At 44.6% G+C, this 20,432-nt stretch overlaps 2 protein-coding genes and 1 non-coding gene across 3 annotated transcripts; 1 reads left to right on the forward strand and 2 right to left on the reverse strand.

The window, feature by feature from the left end:
* Nucleotides 1–4,424: 4,424 nt before the first annotated feature.
* Nucleotides 4,425–8,571, forward strand: b3gnt7 (UDP-GlcNAc:betaGal beta-1,3-N-acetylglucosaminyltransferase 7). Its single transcript, XM_018756946.2, has 2 exons — nucleotides 4,425–4,670; nucleotides 6,627–8,571. The coding sequence occupies exon 2, from the start codon at nucleotides 6,628–6,630 to the stop codon at nucleotides 7,849–7,851; it is 1,224 nt and encodes a 407-aa protein (XP_018612462.1). The 5' UTR covers nucleotides 4,425–4,670; nucleotide 6,627; the 3' UTR covers nucleotides 7,852–8,571.
* A 5,584-nt stretch (nucleotides 8,572–14,155) lies between these two features.
* ncl (nucleolin) lies at nucleotides 14,156–20,432 on the reverse strand. Its single transcript, XM_018756868.2, has 16 exons — nucleotides 20,259–20,432; nucleotides 19,050–19,157; nucleotides 18,815–18,929; nucleotides 18,417–18,572; nucleotides 17,840–17,977; nucleotides 17,460–17,612; nucleotides 17,302–17,385; nucleotides 17,050–17,173; nucleotides 16,655–16,791; nucleotides 16,406–16,532; nucleotides 16,174–16,310; nucleotides 15,755–15,884; nucleotides 15,502–15,647; nucleotides 15,300–15,426; nucleotides 14,753–14,997; nucleotides 14,156–14,644 (listed from the first exon to the last, which is right to left on the reverse strand). The coding sequence occupies exons 1-16, from the start codon at nucleotides 20,274–20,276 to the stop codon at nucleotides 14,583–14,585; spliced, it is 2,007 nt and encodes a 668-aa protein (XP_018612384.2). The 5' UTR covers nucleotides 20,277–20,432; the 3' UTR covers nucleotides 14,156–14,582.
* LOC114911107 (small nucleolar RNA SNORD82) lies at nucleotides 17,682–17,750 on the reverse strand. Its single transcript, XR_003797887.1, has one exon. It is a non-coding gene; the product is annotated as a small nucleolar RNA SNORD82 (small nucleolar RNA).

The following is a 20,432-nucleotide window of genomic DNA, read 5'->3' on the forward strand; positions in this document are numbered from 1 at the left end:
CAACCTGCCATAATTATTTCAATGTTTTTTAAATGAAGCCTAAAATGAAACCTGGATTCTCATAATACGTTTAAAAAAAAAAAAAAAAAAAAACCAGGCAACAACCTGCGTGGAGTAAAATGTTTAGAGAGGGGTGAACGTCACAACCGGATAAGTTGTCAATCAAAAGGAAACGTGCAGTGTGAAAAAGACAAAATGTGGGACTCCACAGTACGGAAGGTCAGACAATTGAGACTATATAGTACGATCCTACTGCCCGCATATTATATACACACAGACATAAACACAAATTATATATATGCACACACATACACAATGTAGTGTACCTGCTTTGCGGTACTATTACCCTACTAAGGAAATGGACCACAGCAATAAGAGGAAGGTGGCCCTGGTCGCTGATAGGGATGTGCTGATATGGGACATGAGGCTTTCAGAGGCCTGATGACACGGACCAGGTGGACACAGCTAGGAGTCCCGCTGCACAAACTCAGCATGACATACAGGATACAGTATATACTGACACCATAACAGTACAAACAGGATCCAAAAAGAAAGGTGGAGGTCAGACACGTGTACATCCAAACTAAAATTCCCACTGCAACGGCATCCAATTAATGACCCAATATGCGGGAAAATGGAAAAAAGTATTGCTAAATACCTAAACATACTGAGATGTCATTCCAGGAGTAGCATTCCATTCAACTACAATTTAATTTGCATTATTGACCTGACTAATAAGACATTTCATTAAACAGGTATATTAATTATGATCATGAAAATTAATTAGATGATCGTTATTGTTATCGTTAATTTAATCTGTCCTGTAGCTGAAAGCAGCGCTCAAGATGTTATGTGAGGCTTGCTGTCAGCAGGTGGTGTGTCTCTCTGCCCTTCCACACACCGTTCTGTCCTCCCAGAGCCGCCTTTTTGTTTTCACACAACACAGAGCTGTGTTTCCCTTCGGTAACACAAATCCAGCACATCCGACCCTCCCGTCCAGGGCTACTTCCTTACTATCATCGCTTGGCTGTTTGCGAAGTGCTGGCAGAATATCGACGGACCGGTGCACACATTGAGATTTGTAAATGTGAATCAGCAGAGATTAGTAACTTCCATCAAAACATATTTTCAATTATATGTTTTTTTTTTTTTTAGTGGGGGGCACGGTGGTGCAGTGGGTTGGACCGGGTCCTGCTCTCCGGTGGGTCTGGGGTTCGAGTCCCGCTTGGGGTGCCTTGCGGCATACTGGCGTCCCGTCCTGGGTGTGTCCCCTCCCCTTCTGGCCATACGCCCTGTGTTACCGGGTAGGCTCCAGTTCCCTGCGACCCCATACGGGACGAGCGGTTCAGAAAATGTGTATGTGTGTTTTTTTTTATTGGTTAATAACAGAACACTGGGTCACAGCAACTTATCGTACAGATCAAATGGTCATTTTTCTAGAGGAAGAAAATCACACATTTTGGCCTTATGTATATTTACAGAGGGAACTCTAGCTGTGGATTCTAAGAATAAAACATAATTATAACCTGAAGGTCTTCAGGTCAAAGCCCATTTTCCTGTGGTATTACCCATGCGCAATGTACCTGGTCTGAATTGATACAGCAAGAAGGCTCAACTGGATTAACGAATAAATCATTGTAGGGGACTTTAGACAAGGGCTATAACTTAGCATTATAAAGATTTTTATTTTTTAATTGTTATAATAATTAAGAATGTGCAGTGGATTTCCCTTAGAAGGCAGTTTCATTTTGGTGTACAAGATGTACTTGGCTATGCTCCGTCCCTCCAGTGTGACAGATGGGTGAAGAGAAGAACGGTCCAGTGTCTCTCCTCAATGTCATGAGGATCACTGACACTCAGTCAGCTACGCTTATCTGGACGCAGTGGTGTACCTTACCGGTAAATGTTGCCAATGCAAGAGTCAGCAAGTTTTATCCTGCTTTACTCCTCCAACTATGCCTAGACTATGTGTTCAGTAGCAGATCCCGCTCCTCTTATGTATGAACAAATTTAAATTATTATACTTGGCAGGGAGTTTGGTCGCGCAGTGGGTTGGACTGGGTCCTGCTCTCTGGTGGGTCTGGGGTTCGAGTCCCACTTGGGGAGCCTTCCGATGGACTGACGTCCCGTCCTGGGTGCGTCCCCTCCACCTCCGGCCTTCCGCCCTGTGTTGCCGGGTTAGACTCCGGCTCCCCGCGACCCTGCATGGGACAAGCAGTTTCAGATGGTGTGTGTGTGCTTACATATTTTAGCATCTGCAGCCTTTTTCTGCAAGCATATTCATCCAATAAGATCGCTTAGGTATTAGTGCTGCCAATTCGATGAAACTGCAACAGTCATATTACTGCAGCTCTAAATGGCCACAGAGTTCTTCAATCTTCAGTCTGATTTTCTGCCAAGACTTCTCCGGGACTGTATAAAGTTCATACTAAAAGCACCTGAAGGGCATCTGTTAATAAATGTCCCATGTTCAACAAATGCAGCCATAAGCTATTAGCAATATTGATCTATGTGCGCATGATAGTTCCTCACTTGCGTAGGCCGGTGTGCGATTAACCGCTTTCAGTAACCGTTTTCATCGGAAACCAGACAGCGGGGGGGTTGTGTAAGTGGCTCTTGCCATTAAAGAACAACAGCTGTCAATGCATAGAATATTACCTATATATAATGACTTCCTGCAGTGACTATTGCGAAGGAAGCACTTAAGGGAACTCCAAATTACATGCCAGCAGTATTCAACCCATGTCCTGCACGGCCCAAACCTCCCTTTCCCCAGCCTCGGCCTCCAGCTCCTCCGGGGGGATCCAAAGGCATTCCCAAGCCGACCGTGTGATATAAACTGCTGAAGAGACGATCAAGAACATCTCGACACCCATTACATATGTGGCCCCACGTGCTGAAACGTCACTTGGCCCCCAGCAGCTGCCGCTGTTCGCACAAATAAACGCTTAGAACAAGGTCACGATTTTTAACTTCCTCATTCTCGAGGAAGATGAGGGCAGGCCCTTGGGAGACATGCTTCTGGAAGGGTGGCTTAAGAGCAAAGACCACAGGTGGTAGAAAAAACTGAAGGTTAATGGGAGGGCCATTATGTGGAGAATGCACAGGATGCAAGAGAGCAGTTGGTTTGACTTCGGTACATTTGCTCGGGTCTGCGGGAAGGCCACGCCAGCGTTTTCAGCGCCGGGACAGTGGCGTTTGGCACAGTGCGGCGCGGCACCTGCGACGTGGCAAAGCGCCTTAGCGCTCCGCCGCAAATCCGAGGGGAAACTCAGGAAAACGGTGCTGAATACAAGAGGAAGCACATGGAAAGGAAGGCTCGGATGGCGCTCTGCAGGAAATGGATGGAGAGACGGGGGGAAAAGGAAGAGGGAATTTTGGAACGTGCGGAGATTAGCAATGACGTCATTCCTGTTTTTCCGCGCTGCTGCGGAGTCGCGCGCAGAGCCTAGGCTCAGCTGAAGAAATCATCAGCCAAACATCAGACCGTAAACAGACATTTTTGATTACATTGATATTTAACTCTAATCTGTTGAAAATATTCATCGTACGTTACATTTTAACAAGAAAGGATGTTTTCCTTGTACGAGCCCATATGAAACCTGTTGGCTCAACTTTCAAGGTCATGTTATTTCATACTGTATTCGGGAAGTGGATGACAAACATCTCATAAATGAAAGACGGAAGACGCTCAGGTTTTTTTTTATGCCCCCCCCCACTCAGTTGGGAGTAGGTAATAAACCAGGTTACTACCCTCAGTAGCTACTGATTTCTTGCAGCAGGAACTAAAATACTAGTGAATGTTGGCAAAGCTGGGCTCAGAACCTCAGTTGATGCAGAGACACATTTTCACTCTGCGTTTACATATTCGACGTGCTCTGTCCTATTGTACTACACCGAGTCACTAAACTGGATTTTGCTCACAGGAAAACCGCGAAAAAAGAAATTCCAACAACACAGATGAGTCCCAATCCCAAACATTCACAACCACCACTCTAGTATCACAAGTCAAGTAAAAAACAACTCAATTTTTGTTTATCATCACTGTTAGGCTGACTTTTTACGGCGCTGGGGTCAAAACGTAGCGTTAAATTCACTTGAGCACGCGCGGTCGTATTATTAGCACTGACTCAGCAAAACCTGAAGCCACAAACACTCATTTTAACAGGATGCGTTCATGCTTTTTTTTTTTTTTTTTACAACTTTTTAAGGTTCTGCTAGATCAGAGTACAAGTATGATCTTCGTGCAGTGCCAGTTTACGTGTGCTGACTGGGTATAGCACCTTTATTCATGGTAAAACACGAGCACAGAACACGAAGCACCACTAGGACGACCACAGCGCCCGTAGGGGCGCGAGCGCGAGCACAGGGTCGCGTGCTCGTTGCGTGTCCAGCGCGTCACGCGGCAGCTCTTTAAAACGCAGGCAATGGATTTTCGAACGCGCAGAGCGGCGCGAGACGGGGAGACGCGAAGAGGCGGGAAGCTTTTGCCATCACGTCACCGACCGGAGTGTAAATCAGCGTTTTGCCAGCGCGCAACACTCTACACTCTAAATTCAACACCCTACACTCTAGTGTAAACTGAACAGTCGAAGCTCTTCTTTTTTTAAAACCAAGTAACTGGACTCGTTACATCAAGTCAACCGACCGCCTGTGTCTGTCCGTTTAAGGTAAGATTTTTTTTTTTAATCATCATCGTTAACTGTTAAAAAACCCGCTTTGAATAGTCTGTTGACTCGCAAAATACTTCATTACAGGAGGATCGTAGAAAAAATGGATTGTTAATAATCATCATGACTTCCTGGAGCCAACTGCGCTGCCTGCTGCTCCGTTTTTACTTACTTCATCATCATGTGAATAATTACACATGATAAATCACGTAATGCTTTATATACGTGATTATACAACATAATTAAACAGAAAAAAAAAAGTGAAATGGTAATCATGTGGAAATTCTCACTCAAAGTCTCGTTTAGATTCCCTAAAAAAGCAACTTAATACATACATGATCATGGGATGTCCGCGCGGAACTAAGTTCCGCGCGCACATCACATGTCATGTATGTGTTAAACATTCATTCCGAATAAAATCTTGTGTGAACTAGATGAGCCAGTAAATATATTCACTTTAACATAAGAAAGATTCGTAATTATTAAAAGTGAACCCGGGGGGGGGGATTAGGTATCGTACAGCCGTGTGCATGTATATAATAATATATCTGTTCAAATAGATGCATTTCACCACTTTCAGTGTGTTTAAAAAAAAAAAAATACTGTAAATCTTTAGGAACTAGTGTGTTAAAGACTGTCCCGTCATAGTTACAGCCTTGATCAAGGTACTTGCACTGAACTGGTACAGTAAAAATTACCCTCCTGTATAAAGGAGTAAATAACTAAGAATAAACAAAAAGCATGCTTAGAATTTAAAAAAAAGTTCAGGAATCACTCAGCTGAACTCCCAGTTTATTGGACACTGAAGTGGCCAAACTGATGGATGGAGATGGAAAAAGTACTTAAAATATACTTAAATATTAATGAGATATACTGTATATACTTTCTCACTCTAAGGCATATATGTACACTGTCAATATCATTTTTCCATGTTTACTTTATGATTAACACACTGAGGGCAGGGAGGAGGTCATACAATCATGCTTTAATATTTTAAGAAAGGGGTAAAATAGGAAGAGTTATGTTAAGCCACTTTAGGTGCATAGATATGAAAGTTTTCTTTTTTTTAATATGGGATTGAAGATGGAAACTGATTTAAAAGGATCAGTTCTTTGCGCCAAATCCAGCTGCAAATGATCACGGAATAATTTTAATGAAATCTGTCGTGTTAAAATGAAACTCGGAATTTGTGAAATCTGCACAGGATTTCTGCCTTTTCGTGTTTACCTCCAAAGAGATATTACTGTTTAAGTGTGAATGTAAAAGGTAAACGTAAGTGTATTCGTGTCAGCAGTCAGAATCACGCAGAATAACTGTGTTCTTCTGTATCACTCTTTTGTATTCTTTTTCACATTTTTTCTTTTACATATTTAAGTAATCCTCAAGCACATGCATTTCAATAAACTATAGCTGTATCTGTGTTAGTATGTTTCATATTGACATTGAACAGATTTCAGTTTACATCTTTTAAGTTAATGTATGGCTTAGCATGAGGTTCTGCTTGGCTGACCCTTGTACGCCTTACCATTTTACTCCTTTATACAGCTGTACTGCACTTTTACCCATTAAAGTACTTGTTGAGGGCCACTGTGACATGGTGCAGCTTTCAGGTTCCACATTATGTGCCCTTATGCAGCAGCCTGAGCTCAGTTACATCCTCAATATGCACAAAACTACAGTAGAAAATGTGGTTAGGCATTTATTTCAAGGTTTTCATGATAATTTAGGCGTTAGGTCTTTATTCCAATTTTCATGATACGTAAGCACAGAGTAATGTCGTGTATTAGTGTGACATAATATTACGTGAATGAAGTAACTTTGTAAATTAACCCAAAAAAAAGTGTAGTTTTTCTTCCTGAAATTTAACAGTGTTGCTTTTTAAATCATAAATTTATTCCTTTATTCCTATTCTTATGAAGTAACCGAACCGATTAACTGATTCTCGCTTGTCTCTAGGATGTCCGTCAGGGACAGATGGAGGCTCTACAAAAGAGTGTGCCTGATGTTCCTCCTGACTGTGGTGACCCTCACTGTAGTCCACAGGGGCAATGTGGGCAGCGGAGCGCAGCTTCATCTGAACAAGTACAGCCGGCAGGGGGCCGCAGCCGAAAGACTCTCTCAGAGGAAAGGTCTCTACGGGGGACCCGAGAGGTTCTGGAAGGTCAGGAGGCACAGCCCACAGGCGACCACCGAAGAGCTCAGTGTGACGGAGTACAGCGGACCAAGCGTGTGGGACGTCACCATCTCCAACTGCACCGCGAACAACAACTTCACCTCCAGCGAGTGGTTTGCAGGCCTGGAGAGCAACTTCAAGCAGTTCCTGCTCTACAGGCACTGCAGGTATTTTCCTATCATCATTAACCATCCGGAGAAGTGCGATGGAGAGATCTACCTCCTAATTGTGATTAAGTCCATCATAACCCAGCACGATCGGAGGGAAGTGATTCGGAAGACGTGGGGGAAGGAGCAGGAGATCGGCGGGAAGAAGGTCAAGACCCTTTTCCTCCTTGGGGTATCTTCCAACGAGGCGGAGAAAGCCAACCACCAGAAGCTGCTGGAATACGAAGACTACATCTATGGAGATATCCTGCAGTGGGACTTTATGGATAGCTTCTTCAACCTCACCCTCAAAGAGACACACTTCCTCAAGTGGTTCTCAACGTACTGCTCTAAGGTGCGCTACATATTTAAGGGTGACGACGACGTTTTTGTGAGCGTGCAGAACGTCTTGGAGTTTCTGAGCAGCACGCAGGGCGACAGCCTCTTTGTCGGAGACGTGATCTTCAAGGCCAGGCCCATAAGAAAGAAAGAGAACAAATATTACATCCCACAGGCACTGTACAATAAGACACACTACCCACCCTACGCAGGTGGGGGCGGTTTCCTGATGGCTGGCCCTCTGGCTAGGAAGCTATATGGCGCCTGCGAAACCTTGGACCTGTACCCCATTGACGACGTCTTCCTGGGCATGTGCCTTGAGGTGCTCCAGGTCACGCCAATAAAGCATAATGCCTTCAAGACTTTTGGCCTTGTGAAGAATAAGGCCAGCAAACTGAATAAAGAGCCCTGCTTCTTTAAAAGCATGATAGTGGTTCATAAACTGCTCCCGCCAGATCTTATCGCCATGTGGGATCTGGTCAACAGTGACCTTGTCTGCTCACAGAAAGCGCAGTTCTTATAGCTCAAGGACAAGCAGCTGCATGGAGAGCACTACGAGGCCAGCGGAGCGAGGGGTGCGTAAACGGGAGCTTTGAGCGGACTCGGACGTGTACTCCTTTTCTTGGAGAGGACTGGAACGGTTTTAAAAGTGCTTTTTATTTTTTATTTTTGTCTATCATGTTTTTTTGGGCGGTGGGGGGGAGGATCATGGATCGAGTACTAACGAGGCTCACAAGTGACCTAACGAACGATTCCGCTGATGCCGAATACTCACTGACCATTGAGTGTTACGTTTATTTTAACTAATAATACATTGAAGTTCCCCACACACCTGCACTTGCTGTGCTGCAGGACAGTATCACTTTGGACCAAGAATGAACTTCCAAAAGCCCTTGATGGTGATACAGTAGTATCACAGCCCACGCACAGCTTTTCTACCTCATAGGTGTTGACAAGGGTGTTTTTCTCACTTTAAATACATTGTTTTGTTTAATTATCCCATTTACCCATAAATCATGCTGTAATTAAATTCAATTTTTTTAAAGCTGCGAAACACATCATTGAAGGACATGCCGATACGGGGTGAGAGCTCATCGTTGAAGCTTAAAGCTGCTCTGGGCTTCCTGCAGAGAACACACTGTAACTTAAATGCTGTTCCAATGCATTAGGAAACATCTGTATATTTAAGTATACAGATACTATAGTATATGAAGTTGTTTAACAATAGACTGAAAATGGTGTGAAATAATAATCATGAGTTGCACAAGAAAAAGGGTTTACATATTAAAAAAAAAAAAATTAAACATTAACTGTGAACAGAAAATAACTGCTGGTACATGGAGAAGAGATGTTAGTCTGACAAAAATGGGAGAATGTTCTATGTATAGTGTGTAGAATGATTGTAAATGAAAAATTTTAGAACTGAAACACATATTGTGTGGGCCAGCCAAGACTGTTAGAGTACATAATTTACGTATGAAGTAATTTAATTTTTGTAAATAAAAACCATTTAAATTATCTTTTGTGTTATGCTTTAGTTTTAAACAACTTAAGATTTTTTTTTTTCAATGTCTATAAGATCATGTCATACCTAACAACATGATTTTGAAAATGTTCCCCCCCCCAAGTTATTTATAGTTTTATAATTCAGACAGTAAATGTGACCATAACCACAGCATTGCTTCTGATTGCTAGGGATTATTTGTTATATTTACTAGCCAGGGAACGGCAAAATATAGTCACCTATTTCGAGTGTGTATCTTGACCAAGGGTTCAACAGTAAGACAGCAGGAGTGGGCTTTAAACTAGTAACCTTCACCCTACATGACAGCAGCCCTAGCCACTAGATTTGCTCCTGCCCCAATCCAAGCAATAACAATAAAATGTAAATAAGAACAATTAATACAGCATGGATACTATTACATTAATAGTGCTGTATTTTTATTAACTATTAAAAAAAGAGAAAAGAAATAGTTTATCCATCTGGTATTGCTGGACACTCTTCATCTCATATTGCTGCAAATTTAAGTTCAAATAAGGTAAAACGTACATGATCAGCTTGAGACATGTGCTGGAAATGACCCCTCGCTCGGATGGGGTAGAATTTTGAAGTCGAAACGTGAAGGCGGCGCACGGGGTCGCACGGAACTGTAAGGAGGAGCTGTGTTCCAAGCCGAGCTGGGGGCTCGGTGTTGACACACATCGTGACCGCGTGCGAGTTCGCTAGAGGGGAACCTTGAAGTTTGTGGTTTGCTGTCGGCAATTGGCGGACTGTTTGATTCTGGCGCGGGCAGCGGGACGCCACTCGGGGCTGCTTTTCACGGTTGACCTCGAACCGCTCTCTCTTTGTCCTGCTGTCGGGGAATGCAGCCCGGCATCCTCAAACACACAAAGCCAGCACGTTACCATCCCGGGCCTGGGGTCCTCTGTCTGCTTTCGACATCTTCCGGCAAAATGACTACAACTGTGTACTCGGGGAAACGTAGAAATTACATATTTCATGGTGTTGTTCGGATGACAGGAGATCCTAGAGTCGTAATGCACACATATAGACGCACACGCGGTATGTGTAATGTTACGCAGTGTAGGTGGATGCTCGGTATCAGAAATGCCGGGAAAGGTCAGCAAGAAGCGGGAGCACACCTGAGTAACGCCTGCGTGCGACAAACTGGACTGAAGAGTGAAATCAAAGCTCTCTTGTGATCCAGATGCCTCAGAGGAGATTCTAGCAAGTGTACTCAAACTTTTGACTCGCACTCATGAAAAAGGCCATCTGAGCCGAGGGCTTCGTTACATTTTGGCAACACGTTCAGTAAATGTTATCTGTAGTATTTTCACCTTCCGTCTCCTTCAGGCTGAACATTTCACGCAATGTGTGTGTGTGTGTGTGTGAGCTCAACGGGTCTTTCAAATAAACGTGTGCAGTGATTTATAGACTGTATATGGTGTGTTTTTTTTCGCCAAACATATCCCATTTAAGATTATACCTTAGTCATTCGTTCTTCAGAAACTGAAATTAGTCTGACAGTTCTCTCTCTCTCTCTCTCTCTCTCTCTCTCTCTCTCTCTCTCTCTCTCTCACACACGCACACGCAGCCAATCAGAGTCACCAGTTAACCTGGAACACGCGTGTTTAGACTGTGGAAGGGAAGGCCATGTGAACACGGAGAGAACATGCAAACTGCACGCAGACTGAGCCACATTCAAACCCGCAGTTGAGGAGCTGTGAGGCACCAGCCCTACACACTGTACCGCAGTAATGCTCTCACTGTGTCAGTTCCCTATTTAAAACACAGTCATACACTTCATATACCATACAAGACTTTAGATTTACACACACATCATCCGAAACCGCTTGTCACAGGCAGGGTCGCGGGGAGCCGGAGCCTAACCTGGCAACACAGGGCGGAGGGGACACACCCAGGACGGGACGCCAGTCCATCGCGAGGCACCCCAAGCGGGACTCGAACCCCGGACCCACCGGAGAGCAGGACCCAGTCAAACCCGCTGCACCACCGCACCCCCCTATAGACTGACCTACTTTACAATATATATAGTTTAGAATACATTCGGCACGCACTGAAGTTCACACACTAATTGTCCACCAGATCGAAGATGCGCGAGGAGCAAATCCATGTACGAACAGGCCAACGGTCCAGGTCTTGATGAGCGGCGAGAGCTGCGGTGTCACCATGTGACCAGCAAGTGGGATGTGATGTGTTGCGATGTGTCAGCGGCCACACTGAGAGCCCCTTCAGCACCCGTCCGCCCCCTTTCAACAGCCCTGACCCTCAAGGGCATCGCCGGCAAAACCGCCCCAGCAAACGACACCGGCACTTCGGAGCGTGCTGCCCACCTGACAGAATGGCTAGGATTCCTGTGGGGCCGGGAGGGGACGGGAGGGGCCCCCGGCAACAGCGACAGGTCCGTTTTAGCACAAACCTCAGGTTAAAGAACGGTTCCCGACAGCCTTCAATTCGGCACAGACACACTTATGTGAAACACACTTAATAAAATATAAAGCCATAATTAGTACAGCACTGGGTCAATCATCCATACATCAGTGGAACACACTCTCTCTGTCACTCACACACTATGGGTGAACCAGAACAGCATGTCTTTGGAGTGTGGGAGGAAACCAGAGCACCCAGTGGAAACCCACACAGACACGGGGAGAACATGCAAACTCCACATAGACTGAGCAGGGATCAAACCCACGCCCTCTCGCACCACCCAGGCGCCGTGAGACAGCAGAGCTACTCGCTGTAGCGCCGTGCTGCCCATTATCACCTCTGCACATCATCACATAATACCTGCCATACCTTTACCCTGTTCGCTGCATTTTTAACAAAGGGGGGCATAACTCACCAGCATGAGCTCAGCTGATCTCCAAGAAATGAACCAACAGAAACAGTAGCATTCATATTACTGAAATTATTAATAGATGAAAAGAAAGCGTTTCTGTTGGGCTACTGGTTTGTTAGGGCGCCACCTGGCGGCGGAGGGGCGCATATCGGGGCAAAAGGTGGTCAAAAGCCAAAATGTTGCCTCCGCTCCAAAACAACTATTGCAAGGAAGCAGTAAAACTGAACTCTCTTAGTTTGGCATTTGCATCACAGCAAATTTCTCAGTTCTTTCAAATTACTACATTGTTTCCATAATCAGCACTTCCAGGGAGGGGGAAGAGTTCTTGCGTGATGGGCAATGCTACAGACATGACACAAATTAACTTGGGTAAGAAAGTGTTCTGATCACCTCTATACATCTAATACTTTAGGTCTGCGAATTGAAATTATTTACATTTATCTGACACTTTTCTTTAAAGCAATTTACAGTGTTAGGTAGGATACTTACAATTATTGATTCATTTATAGAGCCAGGTAATTTTTACTGGAGCTGTTCAGGGTAAGCGCTTTGGCCAAGGGTACTGTAGCCGGAGGTGGGAATCAAACCTGCGCCGTGTAGGTTCAAAGGCAGTAGGGCTAACCACTATGCTGCCAGCTGTCTCATATAATAATAATAATAATAATAATAATAATAATAATAATACAATGCTGGCTAAACATACTAGTAGAATGACTATGAAGTATTCACTCAGCACGTACTGTGTTTCTTCACCAGAGTACACCATCAGGCCTCTGATCGCTGCCAGGTGAGATGTTCTTACCAAAACTACGTCTTGCACTATATTTTTCAGAGGAGTTAAGGGGAAAAAAAAAAAAAACACCTTTTTCCGCTACCTTCTCCCGTCTCCTATCCCAGCAGACCTTCGACAGGCGGAGGTCGCTCTGGAGTTCCTCGCTCTCGTTCCAACCCGAAGCTCCTTCACCGCACCGACCAGTTGGGGTGTTTCGCAGGATGTGATCGACACCTGCGAGGCGAGGTTAGAAACAGCTGCGATGGGCTGCTTGCGGATAAAAACCCTTCGTTCTGTTTATCTAAGCAAATTTATTGCCATGTTTTTGCATTTACTGCTGAGCGGAGGACTTGGGACTTTCCAAAAGTTATGGAGTTAAGCATGTGATGCTTCGGAGAAGTACGGAGCGTGCCTGCAATTTTTTCTATAATGTTCTGAGATTTTTTTTGATAATTGTCAAAGCAAATGAGGGGAAAAAACATTTGTATCTAATTTGTTGCTGTTTGGTTTTGTCATTCGTTGTGCGTCAAGCGCGTGAAGCATTTGGAAAGCATAATTTCGTTTAAAAGTATGGTGCCTGGTGCTGCTCTAATGCGATCGATCAAGGTGCCTCTAAGTGCTCCAGTAAACATCTTCTGGCTGCTGTGATTCTAAGTTGGGCCTACAGGTGGCGTAGTGGTTATTGACGCTGCCTCCAGACCTAAAAGTCACACATTTGAATCCCACTTCCTCCTGTAGTGCCCTTAAGTACTCACCCTAAATTGCCCCAGTAAAATTTACCCAGCTGTAGTAAATCATTGTATGCAGCTTAACATTGTCATATGCTTTGGAAAAACTGATAATAAATGTTATTTGAACATTAAAATAGATCACTATAAGCTGGAGTGGCCAAAAGCGGTGGGCAGTGAAACTAATACTATTCCACTCACGATGCGAAGTTTCCGAAACTTCTACAACTTCCGCAAGAGCAGTACGTATCCGAGTTAATTCTTTTTGTTTTATAACCCAGAACATTTATTACATATAAAATGGGTGTGGGGGCACATTCCCTCTAATACTTGTATTCCAATTAAGTATTACTTTCTTGGCCACCCATCCCTCATAAGTTGTGCCCTTAATCACAGGTGGGTGAAAGTATTACGAGGCACTACACGTTAGTAAAAGGTAAGCCATTCATTCTCTTACGTAAAGCTTATTGAGCACTTGTAGAACGAGCAGCAGGTGGCACAGCGGCTACCGCTCCACTTGCGAGCAAAACACCAGGGCATGAGTACTGGCTGCCACTGTTGCAACCTGAAGCACGTCTCTTACGGTGACACCAAAAAAACCAGCCACCTGTGTAAATAGGTAAATTGGTGTGATGAACTTGCTTTGTGATGTCAGCTAAATGAATAAATGAACACTTGTAGAAAATCTCGTTAGTTTTATTCGATTAATACATGTGAGACACTTCCATCCTAAAATAAGATTAAACAATGAATGCCCTCGGCATTTTACATTTCAGGAGATTTAACAGAATTCTTAGCCGACTTCCTGCGAAAGCTGCCGACGTGCAGCGAGACGGGTGAGCTCAGCGCCACCGCTCCCACGATGACACACTGGCGGTATGGGCACACTGTACCCCTTCTTCCTCAATGCGCTAGCAGAGCAGCGACTCCGCCCTCCCCAAAACATGACAGCAGACAGACAACCCGACTAAACACCCAAGACCATTGGGCCTATTTAATATTCCTCCCATTACAACATGCTTCGCACACTTATAAAACTTATGAATTTACAGCAAACTTAAAAAGGAAACAAACACTTTTTTTTACAAAAGGTAAAATGAAATATTACAAGTTGTCGCAGGTGAAGCCATGTATCCAACAGTATGTTCACGATGTAAGTTGTTAACATTTTATTTTACTCCTTTGGGAAGAAAAAAAAATCCTCATGAAGATCATGGGCACAGTTGAACATATCAAAATTCACAGTTCTCTTCAGCTATAGGGGTGAAAGCACGAAAGGGAGAGGCTAAAGCGCCCATTAGACTCGTAACTCTTCCTGGAATGTCCAAAAGGCTCTGTCGGCGCATGGAGAATTCAGGTGATTGAAACAGAGTCTGTTTAAAAATAACATCTAATCGTCAAATTTTATTTTCTTCCCCTGGGGTTTCGCTCCAAATCCACCACCTCTGCCACCTGTAACAGAAAAGAAGCAGGACATGCAGACAAAGCGATGATCATTCAACAAAGCAAGAACAAACTAACAAAAAAAAAAGTCACTGCACTACAAGAACGCAGCCTTACCTCCAAATCCTCCGCGGCCACCTCCACGGTTTCCACCACGCCCCCCACCTCTGCCAAAACCTCCTCGACCGCCTCTACCTCCCCCACGGCCACCGAATCCGCCTCTGCCGCCACCGCGGTGGCCGCTGTCGCCCTTTGGCTTGGCGTAGTCCAGGGTCACTTTGTTGCCGTCAATCTCGCAGTCCTCCATGGACTCTTTGGCAGCTTTGCAGTCCTCCTCACTGTCAAAGTCTACAAAGCCAAACCTGAAAAGCAGATTGGAGCACGTTAGTCAGCAGGAAACAATGCAACAGCACACTTTACAAATACTAGAGGCAGGGCTAAAGCCACACTCTTAAACCACTAAAATGTCAAATGCAGGTTTAAACGTGTTCCACAAGAGATACTGCCACCATCCACTGACTGGAGGCAACCGAAAGGTCTCGCTGTGGTCTCATCTCCTTCCCGTGCGAATCCATACACTGCCACCGAGTGGACAGAGAGGAGCTCATGAGAAGAGCGAGGTCAGGTGAATCCAACACCCAGGACAACGGATCCCTCCCCATACCCTTTAGATGAGCCCGTGTCCCTGTCTGTGACAATTCTGGCTGCAACAGCTCCTTCAAAGGCGTCTCTCAGCGTCTGGTCTGTAGTGTCCTCTGAGAGGCCTCTTACAAACAGCGTCTTTGTCACACCTGGAGGCAAAACGTCAGCAATTACCCCATATGTCAGGAAAATGTATACCACGCACGTAAAGCACACACACTCACCAGAGCTTCCTCTGCCGCCCTCTGATTTGCCACCGCTGTTCTGACTGAACTCCAGCCGAATTGCCCTGCCCTCAATCTCAGAGTTATTCAAGGACTCCAGGGCTTCCTTCGCATCATCGACACTCTCGAATTCCACAAACGCAAACCTGTAATGCGTTGAGAAAACAAGGATTTCCCCAAGTCAGGCTCGAACGGGGCAACAGTAAGTTCTGGTACTAGATGTGCCGAACAAAGAAAGGACCACGTCACTCACCCCTTCGGCCTTCCATTGTTCTGTGGTATTCTGATGGACACGGCCTTCTCAAACGTGCTCTGGAGCGTATCTTCTGTTGCGCTGTATGCCAGGTTGTTTACCACAAGAGTCTTGGACGCTGATGCCACAGCTGAAAAAAAGAGCAGGGAGCAATGAAGCGTGGCCATACTTCCTGGTGACCATGTGTTAAAACAGGAGGGAGACTAGATCAGTACTTGACTATCGTTTAAATCCACACAAAGCATCAGAGAGCAAAATTTGCATCATCTCTAGTCCAGACAGTTCTAAGAACCAAAAAAGGAACCGTGGTGCCTCCACTGCACCCAAAAAAAGAAACAGGTGAGAAAAAAAAAAAAAAAAAGGGAATAGCAGTGGAAAAACTACCATTCCTTCTGAAAGACTGAAGCAGCCCTTTGTACCTGGGGCCCTGCCTCCCTTCTGACTCTTCTCGCCCGTGAAGTCAACAATGATACAGCGACCCTGGACTTCTGCTCCCTGAGCTTCTTCCAGCATCTTCTCAGCAGCTGCCTCCGTTTTGAACTCTATATATGCAATTCTGCCAAAAGAAAGCGATTATTTAGTATTAATATTAACATGCAGAAAAGGCATTGTGAGGCAACATTAACAATACCCAATGTCTAACTCTCTCACCCTCTGCTGGAGCCATTATTTCCAACCGGTATTCTGATATCTACAGCCTCTGGAAAGACTTCTTTCAGATCATCCTGTGTTGCTGAGAATGACAGGTTCTTCACAAACAAGGTGCGTGCATCTCTCTCTGTGGACACACACAAGACACACATAATAATAAAAAAAAATCACCCGTCTGAAAACCCAGGAAGCCCGTTAGGCTTCTACGTGCTGTTAACTGGTACAACACTTGGGAGACAGAACACATACCTTTCTTGCCCTCCAAAGAAGTCTCTTTGCTTCTGGCTTTGTCCAGTTTGAGCTCCTGACCCATAAATTTCTTGCCATTGAGCTCAAGTGCTTTCTGCAGGTCCTCTTCGGAAGCAAAGTCCACATAACCAAATTTCCTGGGAATGAACAGCAACTCCGCGTGACTCGTTGAAATGCAGAGATACACCTTTGCAACAGTGTAGCCTACTGACTTGTTGCATTCCTCCCATCAATTACATTAATCATTTGGCTCTGTAAATGTGTGCCTGGATAAGTTTCACAGCATGCTTCACAACTTAGACCAACAGTAAGTCGATGATACAAAACTTCCCCACAATTACTGTAATAGCAGGATTAGATGAATATAAGGCAGTCCGTTTAGTTCTAACACTCACTTTGACATTCCAAGTCTAACATCCTGAACTTCGAGGTTCTTCTTGGCGAAGAACTTTGACATTGCCTCCTTGAGTTCGTCAAAGTCCTTTCCTGGGTTCAGATTTCCAACAAACAGACAGAAGCCTGCAGAATCCAACAGTTCCAAATGATTAATCAGGTACACTGACAAAACAAATGTGCCTTAAACATGGGTTATGTATACAGGAATCTGAAAGCCAGTGCATCACTGTGATTCTCAATTTCATACATACCTTCACCCTCTGATTTGGCTTTTTTAGCTGGGGGAGTACCCTTCTTAGATTCAGCCTTCCTCTTCCCAGGAGTTACCACAGGTTCTAAGAAAACATTTTATTTTTGCAGTTTTCCAATAAAGAAGTGAACACAAAGGATGTGAAGAAATTAATCTTACTTTCTTCCCCTTCTCCCTCCTCATCATCGTCGTCATCATCATCATCTTCATCGTCATCATCGTCTTCTTCTGACTCCTCCTTGGCTTTCACCAAGCCAGCTTTCTTTGCCTTGGCGGCAGGAGCAGGTGCTGTGTCCATCTCTTCCTCAGACTCTGCAGGAACACAGACACTTAAGTTCGTCTTATACTTCAAATTTACTCTGATAAGTTAAGACACTTGAAACACATCAGATCTATAAAAGTGACATCAGACTTTCAGAATTAAGTCCCAAATCGATCATCATGTGTGAATTACACAAATGTGAATACCAAACTATAAAGCAGCCAGTTGTGAACAAGACCACGCTTATTTCACACCAAGGACCTTCGGGAAAAGTCACCTTCGTCGTCGTCCTCATCATCGTCATCATCCTCATCCTCCGACTCTTCCTTGGCTGGAGCTGCCTTTGCTGGGGCACCCTTTGCAGCAGGCTTAGTCGGAGCGGCCTTCTTCGGAAGAGGAACTTCTTCCTCGGATTCTAGATGGAAAGAACGCTCGTAAGCAAAAGCTGACGGTCTCACTGAAATCTAAACAGTGAAAAACTAAAATACTCACAAGGATATATTGAAAACAAACTACTGTGTCAAATGACCACCAAGCAATTCAAGAAATGCTAAAACACCAACTTCGTAAAAAAAAGTGCTGTCCAACTGCAAGACACGTTTTAATGACAGGTCAGAAAACAAATTAAAGACAGCTAACATTTAATGTGCTTCCCCTTCCTTTCAGATTTGAAATTCACTATTACTTATGAATTTCGATATTGTTTTTCACATCCAAACTAGTACATAGATTTTAAATTTTTGTGCCTAATTACTACATGTATTAATACCAGTTTAAAACTACAATTTTTAAATGTTGCCCCCACAGAAATGATCACCTCACTTGATTGTTACTGCTCAACCATATGAACATACCATCCTCCTCTTCATCATCGTCGTCGTCATCATCATCATCTTCGTCGTCCGATTCTTCGGCCTTCACAGGAGTTGCTTTTTTGGGCAGCGGTGCAGTCTTTGCAGGGGTAGATTTTCCTTTCTTAGGAGGTGGGGTCTCTTCTTCAGATTCCTCCTCTGAGAAACAGTCCTCAAGTTATTCACTAGAGAGGTTGCGCTAAAACAGCTAACAGACAACACTAAATAATAAAGCAAAGTGCTGTTCATGTGGCACTCCAAGACCAAACAAAACCTGCATTCCAAATCATCTGCATTTTCATTGCAATACTACTACTAGTTTATTTTTATTTACCGAGCAATCCAGCACAAAGCAAACATGTGAACTGAACATATTTGGTACTATTCATTTCATTCCATACCAGAATCATCTTCATCTTCGCTTTCTTCCTTCTTCTTTGCTACTTTCCCATTTTTAGCTGCTTTAGCAGGTTTAGCTGGAGCCGAATTCTTCTTGGAGACTACCTTTGGTGGTGCCTGTAAAAAAAAATGTTAACATCTCAATCACTTCTATTAAAAAAAAAAAAAAAAAAAAAAAAATCCATAATCATCTTAAAGTCAATTAAGGATGCTTTATTCCTCCACGTAAGAACATACCTCCTCATCGCTGTCCTCCTCCTCCTCCTCCTCACTTGACTCCTCTTCCTCCACTTCTTTTGGAGGTGGTGGAGCCTTTTTTTTAGGAACTTGTTGCTTTTTCGCTGCCTGCGTGCACCAAAACACAAGAAGTCAGGTGTCATTAAAAAAAAAAATTAACATCTCTTCTCCACTATTTATGAAAAGGCACACATGGCACGATCTTAGCACGTGGTGTGTCTCAGGATCGTCCCCAGCATTCTGAAGGCTCCTGGTTCAAATCCCTCTCCTACTGTAACAGTAACCTTACCCTGGAACTCACCCTCAATAGACCATCAGATGTTCTAAAATATGCCCGACAGCACTCGTTGCTCAAAGTAAATCACTCGGAGGTTGGTGATTTAACACAAAGGTGCCAAATCATCAATGTTAAAGTAACACGCTGTCCGCACACGTGCGAGCCGCTCAGACCACGTGGGTCGCTGCCCCCACGCTCGCGGGCCCCACGTGCTGCGCGCGAGCCGCGTCGGGGCCTACCGCGCCTGACCGGGCCTTTCTTTCGAGGACATTTTCACGCACAATGTCTTGTTTTCACGGTTAAATTACAGAACGTTCGGTCGGTCACATTAACGATTAAGAGATTTTGTCGCGAAAGGTGTACGACTCGGCCAGCGAGCCTGACGGAGTTATCGAGTGCGGAAGTTAACTTAGTTTGTTAACTGTGTGTGTAATCGATTGATGGCCGCTTAAGAAAACAGCGAGTCCTGAAAAGTGGACTTTGTTTCTTTTTTTATCCAATTTAAAAAAAATAGTATTACCTGATATAAGGAAAGTATTTTAGCAGAGCGAAGAAAAACACAGGAAACGGCTGCGAACACGGACTGGCTGCATGCATGGCCATTTTGAGGAGAGTCCCGAGGAGGTACGAAGGAGGCCAAACATGGCGGATAAAACAGGTCGAGGGAAAACGCAGCAGAGATGGAGGATTCCAGTTTTTTTTCCCCACAGCAGATCAGCAGAGCGAGTACATACAGTTAACGACATTGAAACCCACATTAGGACGTTTCGTGTAAAAGCGTGTCGATCCGCGGACTGACGAAGCAGCACGCTTGCGACAGGCTAAGTGCTACATGCTAACACGTTTTCCCCTGTGCCACATTAACAGGCTGCTGAGGGCAGCGAAGATGTTCTCGTTTTTTTGTCGACGAAAACAGTCGCGTCGGTTCTTACCTTCGCCAGTTTAACCATGTTAGAGCGCGATGTGTCGTCGAAACGAGAGCGACGTCGGATTAAAGACGGTTTAAAGAAGGATCAGTGGTGTCCACGTGGCCCAGCCCACCCTACGCACCACACTACACTGTCGACACAAGAAAGAAAGACTGCCGCGCGCTGTGAGCGAGCAGG

This window comes from Scleropages formosus, chromosome 8 (assembly GCF_900964775.1).
Source record: "Scleropages formosus chromosome 8, fSclFor1.1, whole genome shotgun sequence".
NCBI lineage: Eukaryota > Metazoa > Chordata > Actinopteri > Osteoglossiformes > Osteoglossidae > Scleropages > Scleropages formosus.

Excerpts from the sequence above, each read along its gene's own strand:
- b3gnt7 (XM_018756946.2), top strand. The coding sequence starts at position 6,628 with ATGTCCGTCAGGGACAGATGGAGGCTCTACAAAAGAGTGTGCCTGATG.
- ncl (XM_018756868.2), bottom strand. Across the intron at positions 17,978-18,416 it reads CGATGATGAAGAGGAGGATG|AATCCGAGGAAGAAGTTCCT; the intron begins GTATGTTCATAT and ends CTTTCCATCTAG. Across the intron at positions 17,386-17,459 it reads GGAGGGAGAAGGGGAAGAAA|AACCTGTGGTAACTCCTGGG; the intron begins GTAAGATTAATT and ends ATGTTTTCTTAG.